Below are 21146 nucleotides of genomic sequence, written 5' to 3'. Positions count from 1 at the left end.
TCGCGATTGGAAAAATTTTAGCAAGAAATTCCTCCAATCAATTTTCTTTTTGTATCTATTGAATAAGCCAAAAATTCCGTGTGTTTTGTGCACGAAAATTCGTAATTTTGTCATCAGAAAACGAGGCGTTTCCGTGATGGGAAAAGTGGTTTCCCGAACACAGTCGCCGAATATTGATACCGAGCACTGAGCATGTCAGACGGTACCTATCTTTATGCCTTTGGATGCAAATTTTAAGCCTCTAATATTAATAGTATTATGTAAAAAAAAATCTTGCCGAATGTAACATCGGACATGTTACATTGGACAATTTTTCTCAATGACATAATCAATGAGTGTTTTATTGGACGTTTTGTTCTACATGATACTAGATTCCATTTCACAGATTTCAGAATAGAGTACCTAACCTAACCATGCCCGCCTTTAGAAAATGATCACCAATCATGTTAGGCAGTTCAAATGTCCGAAGTAACAATCACGTACTCATCATTTCAAAATGTACATTGGACAATTTTTGTCCTGTGATTATTTTAAATAAGTGAAAGAAAATCTGGATGGAGATCTGGGTTTCAACCTATCGAACTTTTTCACTGAAATAAATTTAATATTTACTATACTTTTGCTGTGACATCAAAACTACCTTTCGTGGTCCTACGTCAATTCTACGAGCGTGTCTTGGATGCAACCTCTTACTTTTTTATTTAGTAACCTTCTTTAATGCCACTATATATGCACTCAATGAGCTTCACTCATATGCACGACAAATGTTTAGGCAACAAACCCACCGCGTCGCTTCGCTCGCTTCAGGTTTACATTTACATTCTTTCCCATCCTTCCCCTATAGATTCTTAAAGATAAACAAAAACCTTCCTGTACAGAACCTGCACAATAAACCAAGAGTCTATCCTCAATCGTTAAACGAGATCGTCATTGATTATCCGAAGTCCGTAAGGTAAACAAACTTGTTCGGGTGACTGAGAACTTCCGGATGCTGAACAAATAAGTTCAAAATTTTGTCACTTCGTGGTGTTACTGCGCGTTGGAACCTTCTATTCAATCTGTGAGCTATTTTTAGAAATTCTGATCATTTTGGTTCGTTCAGGTGACCAAGGCCTCCTATCTGTAGTGTCTCTTGGTGCTAGTATGAACTCTTTTTCGAAGGGATACGCATAGTTTGATAGATACAATACTTAATTGGGCTATCGCCTGATAAATGTAATTAGGGTGATTGATTAATTGAATTCTCTGTTAAGTACGATAGCCTTGTCATTTCCTGTAAACAGCAACAAACAAAAACAATCAATTTATTTATTTATTTATTGTTTATCGCAGAGCATTAATCCACAGTATCATCTACCTTAAAAAGTATGAAAATCTCATTTATTCAATCAAAAGGTTAGGTGCCAAACTTCTTTATGGTCTGCGTCCCGGTTTTCTCTTGTCCTCAGATCCCCATCCACCGAACGGGCCACCACCTGGGCCATACTTGTCCTTGTACTCCACGAACGTCACACGATCGCCGTTGCTTTCTTCGCCAAAACGTTGAACGTGATCGATATTGGCCGGAACAGATGGGTCGCACACCGTACCCTTAATGATTTCCTTAATGTTTGCACGCCAAATGTGGAAATTGAACTCTTCCAAGCTCAACTGCGTGTACAACAGCTTGATGATCGAGTTCGACATGAACCACACATATCCATCGTTGTCGATCTGTTGATGAGAAATGTTTAACGATTATTTACTTTTTACGACTTAAGGCTTTTACGAGAACAACTCACCGAAAGATCGTTTGGATAGACAATGTCATTGTCGTTCTTGTAGACGATGGCCATATTTTGCGGGGCAAAAGGTTTACTGGTGTCCCAACAGCTGATAGCGTTCAGTTGGATGAGAGCGAAGAAGATCACACCAGTTTCAGGATGGAAACCGTGAATGCTAGACTGCGATTGAGCGCCACGATATCCGAGAAGATCGAAATCTTTGCCGTGATAGTGTCGCTTCGAAGCAGTTTCGTTACGCAGCACGGCAGTCGACACGGTAAACTCGGAGTTACTGGACAGAGCGTGGAAGTAAGCGGTACGGAATTTGGTTATCGGATCTGGGTTGCTCAGGGCAATCGAGAAAATACCATCATCCCACGAAAATGGAATTCCCTGAATGTTGTAGTCGCCCTCCAGTGGATTCAGGAAGAAGTAGTTGTGCAGGAAACGCCAAGATTTCTGGTTTTGGTGATCGTATACCACCATGCGATAGGTTTGCAAATCGGAAACGTAGACAAACACCTTCTCGCAATCATCTGGATCGATATCGAGAGTGATCGAGGTAAGACCGTAGCCAGTGTCCACATCCTTCTGGGGAATTTCATAGCGACTGAGTGGCATATTGGTCTTCAGATCAATGGACCAGATCGAAGGACGTTGAACGATGGTGAAGTTACCTGTGGAATTGACGAATCTAAAGTTAGTGATGTGGCTTAAACATTGCAGTGTTTTTTTAGTAAACAAGGTTTCTTCTTGATCAAGCAAGGGGGCAGTAAGGGTTATAAACACATTCAATTCTGTTTTTACGTGGTGTTGTTTTTCCTCATTTAAAATAAGTTCATAAATTTCGATACCACCATATTTTTCTATGATTATTTTTAAACCAGTCGCATTAAATCTGGTTGCAATTTAAGATCACACGATCATATTACGACAAAAAAAGTCGCACAAAATCAGATTTGAGTGTATTAATTGTTAGGAGAGAGAATTTGTGTGACGAAATTTAAGTGCCGTGAAATTATTTAGAAAATGTACTAGAGTAGATGTACTAATCAGGGTTATACCATAGAGGTAACTCTAAGACCACTGGGTCGCGAAGAAAATCATTATTATTTTTGGCTCACTCAGTACCAGAACAACGGTCCCAAGCAGTCCCAAGCTATTTCACTCACCCCTGCATGTTCTGCATGAATCCACACACCCCTGATGTTATCTGTCAAACTTTCATAGCGAATCAAAACAAACATAATGTAGTAATAGAATTTCAACTAGAATAGGGTACGTTAATCGTTTGCTTGGGACCAATAGGCTACTAAAGTGGTGAGCCAATTTAAAATCGTTAGTTTCGTATTGATTGTTGGTTATACCATAGAGGTAACTCTAAGACCAGAAGGTCCCGAAGAAACGTGCTCAACTTTTTGGCTCAGCTCTGGTACTCTCTTCGGTCCCAAGCTAATCGATTCACCCCTCGAAACATAGGAAAATCCACGAACCCCTTATTATATATGTCAAACTTTCATAGCTAATCAAAACAAACATTGTGTAGTACTAGAATTCCGACTGGAATGGGGTACGCTTATAAGATGTACTTGGGACCAATAGGCTAGTCAAGTTGTGAGCCAATTTTAAATCGTTAGTTTACACCGGTTGGTTATACGTTCGTAACATGGTGTGTTCCAGTTATTCCAATAGGCCATAAATGGAACTCACCATAATAGGAACGTATAGTCGTGATTGGTACAACTTCTCTACTGACCATCTTGTTCCATTGAGCTCATGCAATCTTGCAGCCAAAGGGAAGCTAACGCGATTGAACCTATCTAATAGTATCTAGTTCGTTTATTTGAAAGGCTCAATAGAGTTAGCTTTACGGAGCCGATGATCCATTGTTCATTGTTTGTAACAATATTCACTTAATTCTATGTCTAGTAGGGGTTGGGCCAAATAAATTTCGATTCACTACCCGAAATGAGTTCTTGCGTCAATTTGCGATCTATATATAATTAATCTCAATGTTTTCTAAAGCCAGTGATTCTCAAACTTTAGTCGATTGCGAAAGGGCTTTAAAACTCCATAAAAAGATTGCCCGAATTCCAAACAAGAATGCCTTTGGAACGGGTTAAAAATGCCAAAATAGTCACGCAAAAAACAACTCGGGACCAACTGTGATTCCAAAATGAGCTTAAAAAGTCTCAAAAAGGCTTCAAAACTCCGAAAAGACTTTTAAAGACGTCATAAAAACCCTCAACACAATCTTGAAAATGCCGATACATCTAACCTAAAACGTCGAAATACCAAAAATGACCTTACACCCGCCTAAATGCCCCTAATTCGGGCCCATACATAAATTCAGCAACCGACTAAATTTTCAATAGCGACCAAAAATAAATTAGTACCGTCCCAATGACGCGTTCATCAAGATAAAATTGATAAATAGCATATTTTTAGCGAAGGGCCCAATCTTAGATCCATAGGCCAACATTAGAGCCATTATAAACCGTTCGGTATACGTCTTTGGAATATACCTTCGACCAAATTCCAGTCCTGAAATGTACTCTGCTCACGCCGACGCAATCCGAAAGGTTTGCGATAAACTTCAAGACGATGACGTTGTTCTAGCGTTAGGCGACTATAATCTTCCCGGACTCTGCTGGCGCTTCGATGGCGATATCAATGGTCATTTACCATCAAACGCCTCAACAGAACAAGAACTTGCGCTTACCGAGCCGATATTTGCATGGGGTTTGGTTCAGATCAACTCTTTAGTGAACGTCAATGGCAGGACTCTCGATCTTGCATTCGCTAACGCTCCGGACTATATTGAGCTAATTGACCCTCCAGTTCCGCTCCTGAAAATTGACCCCCATCACAAGCCATTTCTCCTACGACTCGATACTCATTACACTACGAGGAATCACGCCAGCGCTCAAATGGGTGTAACCTATCTAGACTTCAGAAGATGTGACGTAAACCTAGTGAATAACGAACTTTCGGCTGTTGATTGGCTCTCACTGTTGAATCGACCCTCGATAGACGAAACTGTGTCCGTTTTCTATGATAAACTGCACAGGATCTTTGACAAGGTTGTTCCTCGCCGTCACTGCACTTCCAACGCGGTAAACAGAAAACCCTGGTGGACAGGGGAATTACGTCAACAACGCAACAGGCTTCGTAAGGCTCGTAATCGTTTTTTCAGTGTGAGATCAGACGAGAACAAGAACAACCTCCGTAACATCGAAAGCAGCTACAACGAACTCCTTGCATCGACCTATGAAGCATACGTCAACAATCTCCAGTCAAACTTGAAGCAGAACCCCGCATCGTTCTGGAAGTTCGTCAGGGACAGCAAAGCAAACAAACGCATTCCCTGCAATGTCGAATATGAAGGAGTGACAGCTGCAACACCTAGTGAATCTGCAACTCTATTCGCTGACTTTCTCAAAAGTGTGTTCAGTACTTCTCCACCGATTCCTCTTCCCGGAAGTTTCCAGCGAGTGCCATCGTACGACGTGAACCTGCCTACTGTATGTATCTCTCCAGAGGAGGTACTGAAATTATTGAACGACCTGGATGTTTCGAAGGGAGCAGGTGTAGACGGATTGCCTCCTTCCATTATCAAAGCTTGTGCATTAAAACTAGTGACGCCCGTAACCTTGATATTTAAGGTGTCAAAAGGCGAATTTCCAACCATGTGGAAAACTGCTAAAATGGTGCCAATCCACAAAACTGGCAATCTAAATCGAGTAGAAAATTACAGAGGCATTTCGATACTTTGCTGCCTCGGTAAGGTTTTCGAGAAACTGGTGCACCAGTTTTTGTACAATGCATCTAGACCGTTAATATGCGAGTTCCAGCATGGTTTCGTGGAACGGCGATCAACAACGACCAATTTGATGTGCTACACAAACACTCTGTTCCACGAAGTCGAGGCTCGTAGCCAGGTTGACTCAGTCTACGTGGACTTCTCTAAAGCGTTTGACACCGTACCACACATCCATATCACTGAGAAACTTCTGCACATGGGCTTCCCGATTTGGATCATTGAGTGGCTCAAATCTTATCTAACAAATCGCAAAGCTTTTGTTCAAATCGAGACTGAAGAGTCATCAGTTTTCGACGTAACCTCTGGAGTACCTCAAGGAAGTGTGCTAGGACCACTTATTTTCATTCTGTACATCAATGACCTCGGTCTCCGCTTATCGTCTGGCAAATCTTTCTTCGCAGACGATTTTAAACTATTCAGGGTAATTGCATCGGTCTCGGACTGTGCTGCCATACAAAACGACATTGACGAATTGTTGAAATGGTGCGAAGAGAACGGGATGAACGTTAACATAAAAAAATGTAAAGCGATTTCATTCACACGTTGCCGCACTGTGTTGAAATACAGCTATAAGATCGGGCCCTCTGCCCTGGAACGTGTAGATTCTATTCGTGACTTAGGTGTTATATTGGACAGCAAACTGAGATTCAACGAACAAATCTCTACAACAGCTGCAAAGGCCTTTGCTGTCCTAGGATACATTCGACGCCATGCAGCCTTCATCACCGACGCTTATGCTTTGAAGGCGTTATTTTGCTCATTGGTACGAAGCATACTTGAATACGCCGCACCTGTTTGGACACCGTATCAATCTACACTAGCCAGCAAATTAGAACGAGTTCAGAAATACTTCGTTCGGTTTGCTCTCCGCCACCTACCATGGAACAATGAAACACACCTGCCTCCATATACCTCACGCTGCTTATACTTGACTTGGAAACGCTGTCTGCCAGACGCCTGAAATTGCAGCGTATCTTCATCTTCGACATTCTTACGGATCGCATCGACTGCCCTGCGCTGCGTCAGCTTGTCAACTTCTACGCTCCATCTCGTTCACTTCGAACTCACGCTGCGCTTTACGTACCTCATCACAGAACAAGCTATGGACATAACAACCCTCTGAGTACCTGTATACGTGCTTTCAACACTGTTTATGATCAGTTTGACTTTAACATTAGCAAAAATGTGTTTAGTACTAGAATTAGAAATTTAGATTAAGTTGCAGTCTGAACGAGTATATCGAAGACGAAGGAATAAATAAATAAATAAATAAATTACCGCTACTTTTATGTTTTTACATTTACAATTTTGAAACAGCTCAACAATCATTTACCTATGAGTATTTCCAGGTAAAATAAAAGATAAAATCAAGACTCGACCTCTTGTATTTGCATTGTATGTTATATGTCATTCACATTTGAGCAAAAAATCGGCCATTTGAATCTCGCAAAATACTTCAAAATGATGTATAATTTAAAAAAAGTGTTTAAAAGTTAACCATCTTCAATATTTTTGAACATATTTTTTTATTCGTAAGCGTATCTTCCGTAAAATGTTCAAGTTAGACACCTAGGAATTAATTAAAAATCATAAAATAACTACTTTTGGACAAATTTTTAAACTTTCCCACTTAACAAGTTCACAAAAGATTGCGTTTTTCATAAGTGTTCTAATGCAAAATATTCAAAACATATTGAAGAGGCTTATTTTTGGTTATTTAAGTTTTAAACACTTTTTTGGATATTTTGGAATTTTGCACCGTGTGTATGTTTCCTGAAAGCAATTATTTTTTTCTACAACTTTGTCTCAGATGTCTTATCGATTTGAAGTGACGCAGAAGCGTCGCGACCACATGTGCAACATGTGCACTGCCCAGTAGACTGATGCAATATTTGAAATGTTCGCTTCACAGTACTCAAACGGGTCCTGATTAGTCTCCCAAAATTTAAACTTATTTGGTAAGAACCTGACTTGGCACAAACTATTTGAAGTTTATATGGAAATTACTATGGGTAACCCAAACTTTTTGTTCACTGTCTTCTAGCCTTTTTCCATATTGCACTATTAACAAGTTCTATCGCTATTCTTATGGGACATTTTCTCAGCCACAACTTTGCAGAAGATCGTTTTTCAGCCCAGCTTTAAACTAAATATTTATTAATTGATTAAGAGATTGATAATCTTATGGCATGATTAAGCAGCTGTTTTGTGGGCAATACTGTATTCTGCAGTGTAACATAGTAGCCATGATTTTTGTGACCTACCCTAATAAACAAATACCATAAATGAACTGTATCCCGGATCGGTAAACTATCCCACAAACGGTTTGGATGATACCCCGAATACGTCGTTAAGCTCTCTTTTATGGTTATTTTTAATAAAAAAAACGCATCTTTTCATTGGATCAGTCACCATTGGTTCAGTTTTAGGGTGACTTCAACAATCTAACTCTTCAGGGAAATTTTTGTGATTTTTTTTTTTACTTCTTCAAATTTGTAGAGGATGCAAAACCAAGCAACTTTGTCCAAGACGTCAAATTTTTATCTCATCATCTACGCATTCTACTGAAACAACTAGAAAATTAGGGTGATTCATGAAAAAAAAAAAAATTTTGACCATAACCTTTTTTGCTTTGTATTTAGAGAAAACTGTTCTTCAGAATACTTTTAGAGCTTTAAAAAACACACATTTTGATCACCTAATTATGACGTTTAGACCACCGAATCAAAAGATATAGTCATTTTAAGGTAAGAAACAAGTATTTTTCAAACTAATATAACTTTAAAACGCGCAAGCCAATTTCAAATCTATTGAAAGTAATGGAAAGAAGAAATTTGGTTCTATATTTGCTGAAAAAATGGCAGAGGTTTTAACTCAAGGTATTTGAATTAGAAAATTTGCAATTTTAAGGAAAAAAGCTATAGAACATGAATAAAAGTGGCAATAACCGGTCATTCCTCCCACCCATATAATTTACCGATCTAACCATATAAAAACGCCATTGATTCGATTGGAACCATTTGTTTTGATATTTCTTTGACAGTTCTTTTGCATTGACTGGAAGTTTGAAGATCGTATCCCCTATGGAGATTCCCTAGTCAAAGATGAGTCTTGTAAACTGGCTTCTTTTTTTTTTCTTGTTCTTCTTCGCAATCGCATTGAATCACAAGGGCTGGTTCGCGTTTGACAGATAATTTGTTCATTTTCGGAGACGTATTGGCAGTTCTTGGTCTTAGAGTCAAAGGTCAGCTGTATTTGAAAAATGGCAGACGCTCAATCTGAGTTTGTGAATCTTCTGATCGCCGGGAAGAAAGTGAAAATATTACTTGATTTTGTAATACAACGAGTGAAAAACGTAGATGTTGAGAAAGCCTGCAAAACGATACAATTCTTCATCGCAAAATTCAGATAGAAGTGGATCAGCAGCGGAAGAAAACGCGACGTGTTGCAGCTCCGTCATGCGGAATGGTTGAAAGGAGTGGAATTGTTTCCGACGATTAAAATTCGAAGCAATAAACATTCTCCGCAGCATGTAGACGAACGAAGCTCAGCCGAGTTAAAGAGCTCAGATCGAAGTTTTCGCGAGGAAGTTAATTTCGCCGCATATGCTAACGCTTCCAGCTTCGGGTTCCGGCGAGCAGCAAGGCGAATCCAAAAGCTTATCTCGAGCCCTGAAGCCGCCATCGATGTGGAGCCTGCATCAACGATATCACATCATTGAGGTCAAATTAGAGTGTTATCGACCGGGTAAAAATCATTGATCACTATTTTTTATAGAATTTTGAACCAGCTTCCAATATGCAGGAATTTCTGTTCAACCATCCAAATCCAGTGTGCCTCTGCAAAGTTTGGTAGACCACTTGGTTCAGCGGCTGCTCAGTCACCTAAATATCACTCCCAGCTCTTCGTTCAAATTTACTGTGCTGTTCAAGTGGGGTTGCGATGGTACAAGCAACCATGCACGGTACGTATATCAACATTACTTTAAATGTGCCTTTTAAATTTATAATTTTGAATTAGCTACAAGCAAACTTTTGTGGACATAAGTGAGTCTGGGGAGCTGGTGGAATGCCAAGATTCACACATGTTTGCTTCTTGCATCGTCCCACTAAGAGTTGAATGCCGCGAAGAAGGTACTGATAACACGACGATCACGTGGAATAACGAGCTACCATCTTCGGTTTCGTTATGTAGACCAAAAGAGTTGGTGTACGCCAAGGACAGCCAGAAACTGATAAGATTAACTGTTGACAAGATGAACGACGAGATTTCCGCTTTGGTTCTGACGAAGTGAAAGTTGGTGACACCGACAGTTTGGTTGATTCCAAAATGATGCTCACCATGGTAGATACGAAGGTTTTTTTTTAACTAGTTCATTTATTTACTAGGCTCAGTCGTGTGTGACACTTTGCGGAGCCAATTATCAGTAATGCTTGAATTTACATTTTAAACAGCAGTAGTTCTAGGTTAGTATTGGGTACCAATTACTCGTGGCGGGCTCGAGGTTAATGGGTAAAAATTTCGATTGGAAGGAGCTAGGTAGGAAACTGGTTTCTGAAGCCTCCTTCAGAACTCTCGAACGGTTGACCAAATCCTGGCTGGGCAGGAGCAAGTAGCACAGAAACAGAACGATAATAAGACTGGGACACAATGGCTGGAAATTGTTTGGAAAGGAGGGGATGGTCACATCAAACTCTAACATCAGACAAACAAAGGAATTCGTAGATCGCCTGTATGTAGGGAAGATCACGGGTTCCCAAGATACGAAGGTTGCCAACGATGTAACCGGAACTAGCTCGCAGAAATGTTTTACCTGCTTGAGATCTGGGAAAAGGTTGAACGAAGCTGTACCGCCATCGTAGACTTACGATTTGGGCATTTGTGCACAAGTTTTTTCCCCGTTACATGCAAAGATCCGCACTATGGAGCTACTTCTCAACGTGTCATACAAGATGACCTTAGAAAAACCGACCTGGCGCGTGATCAGAGGAAATCTGATCGTGAGAGATCGCCAAGAAACGATCCGCCTAGGTCTACGACAGAAAGTGGGGCTTCACATAAGCGAACCGTTGCCGTCAGGAGGTAACACCAACGATGGAAATTCATCTGACACATTTTTTGAAAATGTCGAAGCTGTTGCACGAATCACAGGTTTGGACCGAAACCTTCTGGAAAGGTTTCGTGTACTACTGGTGGTTCTAAATAGCAAGGAGGAGATCGACCACGAAGCATATCAGGTGTATGCTGAGGAAACGCACCTACTATATGTAGAACTATATGGTTGTCACCAACTGTGTATAAAAAGCTAGTACATGGGGCAAGCATAATCAAGAACTCGTTGTTACCAGTCGGTATGCTTGAGCGAGGAAGCACAGGAGACAAGGAATAAGTCTATTAGGAACTTCCGTGAACATCACGCTCGGAAGATCGATCGAACTGTTAACCTCGAAGATGTCTTCAAGCGATTAATGTTCACATCGGATCCAAAGATTTCTCTCCCAATCAGGAATGAGAGAACTCGAGCCCTTTTAAAACTGCCGGACAACGCCAAGCACCTTGTGATCGATCGGTAGATTTTTATATTTTTATTGCAACTAATTCCCTTTAATTTGTTTGCATCTAAAATTTCAGCTCAGAACGAGATGTCAAAACATTTTTTTTGTGAGCAAACAGCTTAGATTAGTTGTCACTATTATTTTACAATAGCTTTTAGCAGTTGTTAGGAGGAATGCCGGTTAGTGCCATATTTGCGTAATGCTTCCAGTGTGTAAGTTTCCGAGTGAAGGAAATTGATAATGTATAGGTTGTTGATGTGCTGCACTTTGAACTCGAAATGTCAAGCATTCTTCTTCTCCTTATTCGCATTTCAAGCTTATTGCTTAGTGCATATTAGCTTATTGCGTACTCTTAACTTAGTGTTCTAAATGCACTTCTTCAGTTATTAATGGAGAGCTTTCGATGCCAATTACCAATGCATGAATTTGTATATTGTGTGGCAAGCACAATGATACTCTATGCCCAAAGAAGTCGAGAAAATTTCCAACCCGAAAGATTCCCTCGATCGGACCGGGAATCGAACCCGCCGCCTCCGGCTTGGTAATACCGTGCCTTTACTGACTAGGCTATGAGGCCCCTCGAAATGTCGAGCATACTGATATTTAAAATCCATCACTTTAAATTTAACTAATTTATTCTTGGATTTCATGTTTGCTGAATATGGATTTAAATAATATATTCAAGCCTTGTTCAGACTGCAAGCCTTGTTATATGTTATTCAGAATATGACCATAGAACATATATGATATTACTTCTCAGGTCACATGTGTCCAAGTGATATTGAACAACATTACAAGGCTTGTAGTAGAAGTAACATTAAGCAATCAATTTGATAAGATTGACAATGTTTTCTAATAGAACTTATTTGAATAATACACTATTATTGAGTACAGTAACAATTTCGTAATATTCGCGCTCTAAAATGCAAATTATTTCGAGTAGAAATGGAGAATTATTGCTTTCTCGCTCTTATTTAATTTGTTGTTGACAAAAACGCACATGCCAAACATTACTTCTCGCGAAGATGTAATGTTTGGCATGTGCGTTTTTGACATTTGCTTCCAAAAGCAAAATTAATCAAATTCAATGGATGAAAACAGTGGTGCCAATTCAAATGTTAATCATTTTGATTTAAAGGTGTTGTACAGTACATATTTTTCAACGACAAATCAATTTGTTTCAAAACGCAAATCACTTGAAAATCGATGATAAATCACTTCGATTCATAGTGCCGCATGACAAACTGAGTCAAGTGCAAGAGCATTTGGATTAGATGTGACAACTTTTTACCGTGTATTGATAACGCGATGGCTTTGGGAAGATTCGAGTTAACGAAGCAATAGACCATGGCCGAGAGGTACAGCGGAACAATCACAATATATTGGTCAGAAAAAAAAACCGAGAGGGAATGTGGAAGTTGATTGAGATTGTGTGTTATCTGGCGACTCATGGACTAAGCTTTCGGGGGCATGATGAGAGTCATCAATCATCTAACCGTGGAAACTACCGAGACCTATGTGCTTTCCTCGCCCTCCATGACCCGAATTTCAACGATTTTGTTAGCAAGAGTGTGTTGTTCTTCGGTGTTTCCGCCATTACACAAAATGAATTAATCACGATCAGAGGCGAGATGATGATGGATGAAATGGTTGGTGAGGTGCAGCATGCGGAGTGTGTAGTAGTGATGGTTGATGAGACTACTGACAATTCCAGGAAATCAAAGCTTGCCACAACACTTCGGTATTGTCTAAAAATTGTGAGATATTCTCTTTTTTGACGTAGGACTACGTCTTTGATTTCTATATGGGGGTACACTTTGTGAAAACCGAAAATGGAACATGTAACAAATTAAGAAAGATTTTGAACGTTAATAACTCAGCTTCCCCTGGTCCAATTTCAATAATTTTATCACCAATCGATCAGAAATATGGCTACGCATTGAAAACAATGCTTCCGAATGTTGATTTTCAACAAGAAATTATTGAAAAACTGTTAAATGTTCAGCATTGTCCAAAAGCGTTGAATTAACTAACAAATCCACCAATAACCTACATGCATATTCTGCTTCCCCAGCACAGTCGTCAGAGAATAGTAAGTAGACGAAACAAGTCGAAGTGGCATTCGCCTCCGATCCTCGGGCGCGTGCGAATAGGAAGGATGGAATTGCGTAATATTTTACACACTCATCGCCATGTTCAGAACCAAACGCAAATTCTTCGAGATAACCACCATCCGTCGTCTGGCTCACCGTGGCGGTGTCTGACGTATCTCCGGTTTGATTTACGAGGTGTGCTGAAGGTGTTCCTGAAAAATGAGATCTGTGATGCTGTCACCTACACTAAACACGCCAAGCGTAAGCGGCCATGGATGTTATCTACGTTTTTGAAGTGACAGAGACGCACTCTGTTTGGTTTCAGAGGTTAAATCATCACCAACATTGGAAACAAAACGGCTCTTTTCAGGGCCACCAAGCTTATTACAGTAAAGAGTAGGAATAGAATTCATCTGCTTGTTTGTCCATATTCAGAACCACCGACCACACAAAATGCTCATGTAATCAAACTGGAAGCAGGGATAGAAATTGTTTTGATCAACCTTGATCAACTTTGAATCGCCACGGCCGGATATTTTCGATGGAAGAAGCAACAATCTAGCATCTAATTCGACGAAGATGGCAGGAACCATTTATGAAGCCGAGTTATTTACGAAAGAGAGTGTCGATGAAGAGAATCGATCAATGTAGATAGGACCTATTGAAAAGTGACGCGAGATTTGTTTTCCGTACTGAGCTCCAATGCTACCGACGCCAGGGAGGCAGCTCCCAGTCCCAGAGATGTTATGCCTTAGAACATGCCGATGGCGCCGACTGAGATTGTAACCAGGCCTGCTGGGGTGAGAGGTAATCACGCTAACCACCGGCGCCGATATCTATCACGGCGAATGAGAACGACCCAAATTTGAGTTTAGTTATCTCAGAAATTAGAAATAAAGTGCAGGAACTCAGCGATGAGTAAATATTCTTCATGTTTTCCCAGGATTTTCCAGGGAAAAATTCCCGAATTTGAGAAAAGTAAAGATTGGATTCACTCAGTCTATTGGTACTACTTCGAGACTGAATAAAATTTTCGTCAATTTCCTCATTTTCTGGCAGATTTTTTAGGTTTTCCACAGGAAATCATGAGACAAATTTACTCATCGCTGAGTTCCTACACTTTTGGCGATTATGAGTGAACTAAACTCAAATTTGGGGTGTTCTCATTCGCCGTGTACGCAAAAAGAAAATAGCCAGTGTCGCTACTTGATAGCAAACTACTCATAATGGGAGGAGTCTTTGTAGCTTTTATACCACTTGGTTGCACATCATTCTGCTTTAACCTAAAAAGATATAAAGCAGCGCTGCTGTCTGGTATCAACTCATTTTCGCTTCGAACGGCGTGGTCAGCAATAGCAGCAGTAGGTCGTGGCTGGTCGTGGCAAAGGAGGTGCCAATCGTCATCGCAAATTCTTCGAGATAACCACCATCCGTCGTCTGGCTCGCCGTGGCAGTGTCTGACGTATCTCCGGTCTGATCTACGAGGTGTGCTGAAGGTGTTCGTGGAAAATGAGGTCCGTCACCTACACTAAACACGCCAAGCGTAAGTGGCCATGGATGTCCTCTTCAATAAAACGGCCCTTTTCAGGGCCATCAAGCTTACATCAGTAAAGAGTAGGAATAGAATTTATCTATGCTTGTTTGTGCATATTCAGAACCACAAGCCCCCAACCCAACAAACATTGCAAGCTGAGTAACTGTTTATTCAGGCACAAATATGCTTCTTAAGCTAAAAAATAGCTTATTCAGCTCAAATTGTTTGTTGGGAACGACCACACAAACTTGGAAGCAGGGGTGCAAGTGATATTGATTGATTCTCGTAATCAACTTTCTTTTTGAAAAAGATTACTACAAATTTGGATCGCCTACAATTCAAAAACGGAAAGAGTTGAGATAATAGATATTTCAGGCATAACATTTGATAACGGCACAAAAGCATTTGTAAACAAACCTTCTAAGGCCCTTTACACGCGAACCAAAGTGCGCCCACGCAAACCAACAACATCATCGCTTAGGGGCAACTATCACCTTTCCGTAAGTGGTATTGGTTTGCGTGGGCGTACTTTAGTTCGCGTGTAAAGGGCCTTAGAATGTTTGTTTACAAATGCTTTTGTGCCGTTATCAAATGTTATGCCTGATTTGATCAATTAAAAGAACTTAATGCTCTTCATATTTATTCCGTCCATTAGCGGTCCTTCGTCAAGCTTCCGTTCGTGCCCCTAGGCACAGACCCTTCTACTTTTTTAGGATTGTGCGTTAACTATTGTTAAGTTACCATGGTGTCTTATTTCAATACAGGAAGAGTCGTCGAACGATTAGTCCAAATTGAAGATGTCAGTGGGGATAAGTCTGCAGATGCGATAGCCGGACATGTAATGAAGACGCCGAACAACTTTGCAAAGTGAAATGGGCTTACAACTCGCGCACATGGTCAACGTCGTTGAACGCAATTATTTGGAAATTCTTTCATGTTCAGGGGAAATGTACCTAGTGAAGCTTGCTCTATGGCCAGAGGTATCCACGGGTTTCTACTAGATTTCGATACGATTTTGCTTTACTGATATCTTGTATCTGACACTGCAGTCAAAGGAACTAGATTTTGTTACTTGCTCCAAAAGTGTCAATGAAACAAAAAGCAACATTACGAAATTACAAGGAGAGGAAAGATTCGACAAAATACTAACATCTTGCTTCGAAACAACAGGCATACCAAATGACCTTCGGCATGAACACACTAAATATTATAAAGTATATTGTTCTTTGCTGCATCGTATATTGAAGGAATTAGATATTCGCTACAAACATTCATCATTTCAGTTATTCGGCGTTACTAGATGGTTCCAAATTTGAATCTTATGATAAAACAATTCCCAAAGATGTAGTTAACAGTTTTTGTGATCGATTCAAGTCAAACGATAAAGTGAGGCTCATTAATGAACTGAAAATTTTGTACACCAATGTAGACGATTTTAAAGGAAAGGGTGTTTCGGAAATCGTATCATCCAGCTATGACACCAATTTGGAAGATGTATTTTCAGAAGTGTTCAAACTTGGAAAACAAATTTTGTGTGTCTTCCAAGCACCATTGCTTCTGCAGAAAAAAGTTTCTGGGTAATGAGGAGGGTAAAATCGTATTTGAGAAGCACGATGAGCGAAGAGTGGCTTAAATGGCTGATGTGCACTATAGTCAAAATAATTGACCTTTACTGTTGGAAAACTGAGATTTAGAGTAATGTTGGTACAGATGTGACAAAAAGAGGTGAATTACGCATCGCCTTTGTTAGTAATGTTTTCGATTTATGGTTTTTGAAAAAGATTAAACACCTACGCCTTTTTGAAGTTTTTTTTTTCGCGAGATTCAAAATGGCTGAATTTTAGCTCAAACTGGAATAAGTGACTAACAAGCCTTTATTTATGCAAAGTTTCATGCATATCGGAGAAGTTCAGTTGATGAACTCGATTGATAACCTCGAGCACCTTCCTTTTCGTTCAAGTCTTGGTTTTCCGTCACTAAATCCGAAAACGTATATAAAATCGTTCAATATATGGAACACTTAAGGTGATAGTCTAAGGAAGCCTTAGCGTGAAACTTCAAAGGCACAAATGTCAGCTTCCACAAAACATACAAATTTGAAATTGCTACTCTCTGTTCGTAGTAGCACAGTAAACAAGGAGTAACAATTTCAAATATGTATGTTTTGTGGAAGCTGACATTTGTGCCTTTTAAGTTTCACGCTAAGGCTTCCTTAGAGTATCACCTTAACAATATGGCGCAAATAAAAAAAACTGTTTTTATATCGAGTATGTTAAACTGCACAAACCGGTTTAACGCAAAGACAATCGTGACGGTATTAAAGTAGGGTATGACCGAAAGGAGTTAACAAACATTATGATTATGACCATCGTTAAAGTAAGTTTAAGGATTATAAGAATAAGAATGTCGCATGCAGAATGCTAGTTCAAAACACATTTTGGTCACTTCCTGTAATGGTCATAAAAGCATAAATGTCCCATATGAATAGGAAATCAAGCAAAGATGTGACCTGTGGTGGCTATTTACAAAACCTTTCTGAATTTCAACCAGGTTTTTTTATGAGTCGCAACACTGTGAATATCAGCTGTAACAAGTAATAAATATTTTCTAATAAGTTTATTGAATTGCAAAGTTTCAACCCGCTTAAGGTCAATAAAAGTATGACTCATCTGTGCCAAAACAACAAAGCGGATGTGTTAATTAATTAACGAAACAAGCCGGTTTTTTTTCCAAACTAGTTTTTTTTAATAAGCTACAACATATCAATACAAACGACATGTAAAATAACCACCAATTAACATACAGGCTTGGCTTATCTTCGAGGCCGACATCATTCCCTTGAATCGTCTGCGTCCAGTGGGAATATGCAAAACAGCCGAATGTCGCTAAAATCATTTAACCGGTTTGTCAGTTATAAAGGAAATTTTTCAAAACTCCAATCCGAAGGTAACAAGGTTGCTTGAACCACAGACAAACATACATAACACTCGCATGTTTTTTCACCGATCAAGCATGATGTGGCGCGCATAGGCAACAACTGCCTTAGCGTTTGACGTTTCAACACTACCGCCATACCGAGTTATCCTTAGTAGCGTACTCAACAATTGACGATGGTGTTTTAACGACGCTCTTTACAGTGATTTTTTTTTTATTTACTATGTCTGTTTGTCTGTGAACGGTTGTTTACTCTCTATCATATATGCATAAAAACAAGCAGCAAGGAAGCGTGATGGAAACGAAGAGTAATAAATAAATAAAAACAATCAGTTGATAACCTCCAGCACCTTCCTTTCCGTGCAAGTTTTGGTTTTTCCGTCACTAAATCCGAAATGGAAAGATGATCAGAGTGAAGGTTGTTCACTGCTTGTTGAAATTATCACCATTACTCAATTCGAAATAAGTCAACTAGTATTACTTACCGGGGATTTCCATCATGCCGGTGTCGACAAACCACAGACGATCGCAACGATCAACTCGTGGACGGTAGACGGTTACCAGGCGGTTCGCATCGGGTTGCAGATCGGCCTAGGATAAAAAGAGCATATTGACGATAAGCTGATACTAGTTTGCATGAATATAGTTTCAAATACATACCCGAAGTTCGTTGAGTTCAAAAGATGGGTATGGCTTCAGAACGGCGTTCACGTTGGGGAATGGCGGTGTTAGGTCAATGACGTTCAAGGTAGATGGAATACCCCATCGTCGCCGTGGAACCGTTACGAAGACACGATTCTTGTAGTGAACGCCACTCATCGGAATATTGTTGATTGGGATGTAGCCATCTGGGGCGGAAAGAACTGTGGACACAATTACATGCAGTTACTTTTCAGTTACCATTGTTCTTCATAGATTTATCGATTAGACACTAACCACTTTCCGGTAGGTCGAACTGGACCTGTTGCCATTTTAGCACTTCCTCGACTTGCCTCTGACCAGCCGTCAGGACAGCCAATGCTACCACGCACAGTAACGCAAGGCGCAGCATCCCGGTGGATTCTGAATTTCTACACTTATCACAGATTGGCTTCCTTCCTTTCTATACACCTCACACTTACTAACTGGTTCGAGTCTTGCTGCCGACTGACTACGAATGATCCCGAGATGTTCGATTATACCAACGCAGCTTCCCAAAATGACGAAGAGAGCGGGAGAAAAAGATGAACGGAAATTTTAACCAAACCTGAATTTGGTCACCAATAGGGTAGAGAGCTACTTCAGCCTAAGCACTTATTTTCATCTTATATTAAAAAATATTTATGCATTCGACCTAAGCAAGTCAATCATTCGATTGGAAGAAAATGAAGACTATTTTTCAAATCAAACAGTCAATTGTTCTTGTGCAGATCCGTTCAATAAAGAGCGGTAAATCGCGGCTTGTGCTTATAGTAGGACAAACATACTACCTAAACCCTACGTTATTTTTTTGTAGAAAAATCATTCGGTAGTTTCCATGCTTTCTATGCAAGGTAAACACCTGCGAAATAGAAGTCGTTTACTTAGTTTGAATTAAAGAGGGTCTAGTATAAGAGAGGTGCGCACTGGCTGGTTTTGAGCCAAAACGAACTGTCAAAGCCAGAGTCAATTGAGCAGCGCCTATCTTGATTGCATTGGCAGTGTTGCTAGAAACCACCTAGGCATAGGTTGCCCAGGCAGTTTGTTTTGAATCCGCTCCTCTCTTATACTGGACCCTCTTTAGTTTGAATCTATTTTTTTTTTTCACTTTTGTGTGTGATTTATTATTCCCTCTTTTATTTGAACAGTTTCGCATCACTCGCACACGGGTAACAATTTATTTCAGCCTATTCGCCCATTTCTGGCCTATCGAGCAGTTTGGTTAGTAGCGTAGAGTGTGGGTGCGGGGTTACGAAGATTTTAGGGGTGACACTCGACCCTCGAAATCATGACATCAAAATACGAATTTTCAATTCGCATCGTAATGATCCAACGTAGAATTTTTTTTGCAAATGGTCCTATGGTACATAAGTCTTGCTTGGTTGCCAAGTAACTGAATAACTGTGGCTTAATAAGCAAGCTCTATCGTTAGGCTTTTAGCAGTTGATATCAACCGAAATTCGAGAACCGTTTCAATAGTTAAGTTGTACTTGTTCTAATACTAAATTTCTATAGACTCTCAGTAAATATTCAGTAATAATATATTGAGCGACGAAAATAAACGAATTTCAAATTTTACCCTCAGCATTTCATAAAACTTCGCATAATTGTTCGCTAGGGGCAATGAACCAAGCTTGTGCTGGAATTCGGCCATTTTGAAATTGTTGTTTCGTCACTTCGGACTGTTCATTAATGAAAGTAGACACCTGTTTCTCAAAGAAAAATAATTATTTTCGAACAAATTCATAAGTTTACTTTATATAAATGAAAATCAACATACATATGACCGATTTCACGTGAGTTAAGTTCTCATTTCTCAAGAACGCTCGGACTTTTCTCTTGATACCGCCCATTAGATTCTGCACAACTTTCTTCCTAACTTTTCGTTGTACTGCAGACCAAACTTTCTTGAAGCAGTTAACAGAGCTTGGTTCTTTTCCATCTTTCTTAAGGTGCCGTTTAATTATTGCCCACTATCTTTTGATAGGACGCAGTATAGGGCGACCAGCGGAGACACTGTTATGATTCCAATCGAAGTGTCAAAAGCGGTTCCAATCTGCAATGTTTACAAATGGTTTGCTTCAACTAGGGAGGAGTATTAAAATCGTTTAACAATCACTCATGAACTCGCTCGTCGGTTCATTGGCGAAGTCACACTCAAGCAGTTACAAATGCAAGTGATGCCAGGATTGCTTTGATGTTTATCTTGTTGCCAACTTCATGTATTTTTTGCAGTTATCATCTCCTTCGATGGATAATTTTCCAAACGAGGTCGGGGATTTGATCACTGTTCTACAGTGGAATTATCGAAGCCTTATTTCGAAATTAGATTCGTTCAAGTATTTAGTCCATAACAATAATTGCGATGCATTTGCCCTCTGTGAAACATGGTTCTCTTCAGAAATTGATCTCCCTTTTTATGATTTTAACATCATTCGATTGGACTGTGAGGATTCACGTGGAGGAGGGGTACTTTTGGGGTTCAAAAAGTGCCATTCCTTCTATAGAGTGAATCTTCCCGAATTCGCCGGTATTGAAGTTGTCGCATGTCAGGCTACCGTTAAAGGTAAGAGCCTTTGTATTGCTTCTGTATATATTGCTCCTAGAGTCTCTGTTAATCGCAAACAACTTTTCGACATTTGTGCGGTACTTCCCGCTCCATGGTTGATCATGGGAGATTTTAACTCCCACGGTACAGGCTGGGGGGAGCTGTACGATGATAACCGTTCTACTTTGATTTATGATCTCTGCGACAACTTCAACATG

At 39.9% G+C, this 21146-nt stretch overlaps 1 protein-coding gene across 1 annotated transcript; it reads right to left on the bottom strand.

Annotated features, from left to right (window-relative positions):
* Positions 1 to 1396: 1396 nt before the first annotated feature.
* Positions 1397 to 18868, bottom strand: LOC135711067 (L-dopachrome tautomerase yellow-f2-like). The gene is made up of 5 exons (XM_065233813.1): positions 18639 to 18868; positions 18363 to 18565; positions 18188 to 18293; positions 1782 to 2440; positions 1397 to 1713 (listed from the first exon to the last, which is right to left on the bottom strand). The coding sequence occupies exons 1-5, from the start codon at positions 18751 to 18753 to the stop codon at positions 1414 to 1416; spliced, it is 1383 nt and encodes a 460-aa protein (XP_065089885.1). The 5' UTR covers positions 18754 to 18868; the 3' UTR covers positions 1397 to 1413.
* Positions 18869 to 21146: the final 2278 nt, after the last annotated feature.

The sequence above is a fragment of the Ochlerotatus camptorhynchus genome, unplaced genomic scaffold (assembly GCF_037179485.1).
Source record: "Ochlerotatus camptorhynchus isolate MF236.1 unplaced genomic scaffold, CSIRO-AGI_Acam_v1.1 ptg000417l, whole genome shotgun sequence".
Classification (NCBI taxonomy): Eukaryota; Metazoa; Arthropoda; class Insecta; order Diptera; family Culicidae; genus Ochlerotatus; species Ochlerotatus camptorhynchus.
This window is presented reverse-complemented; position numbering and strand designations above follow the sequence as displayed.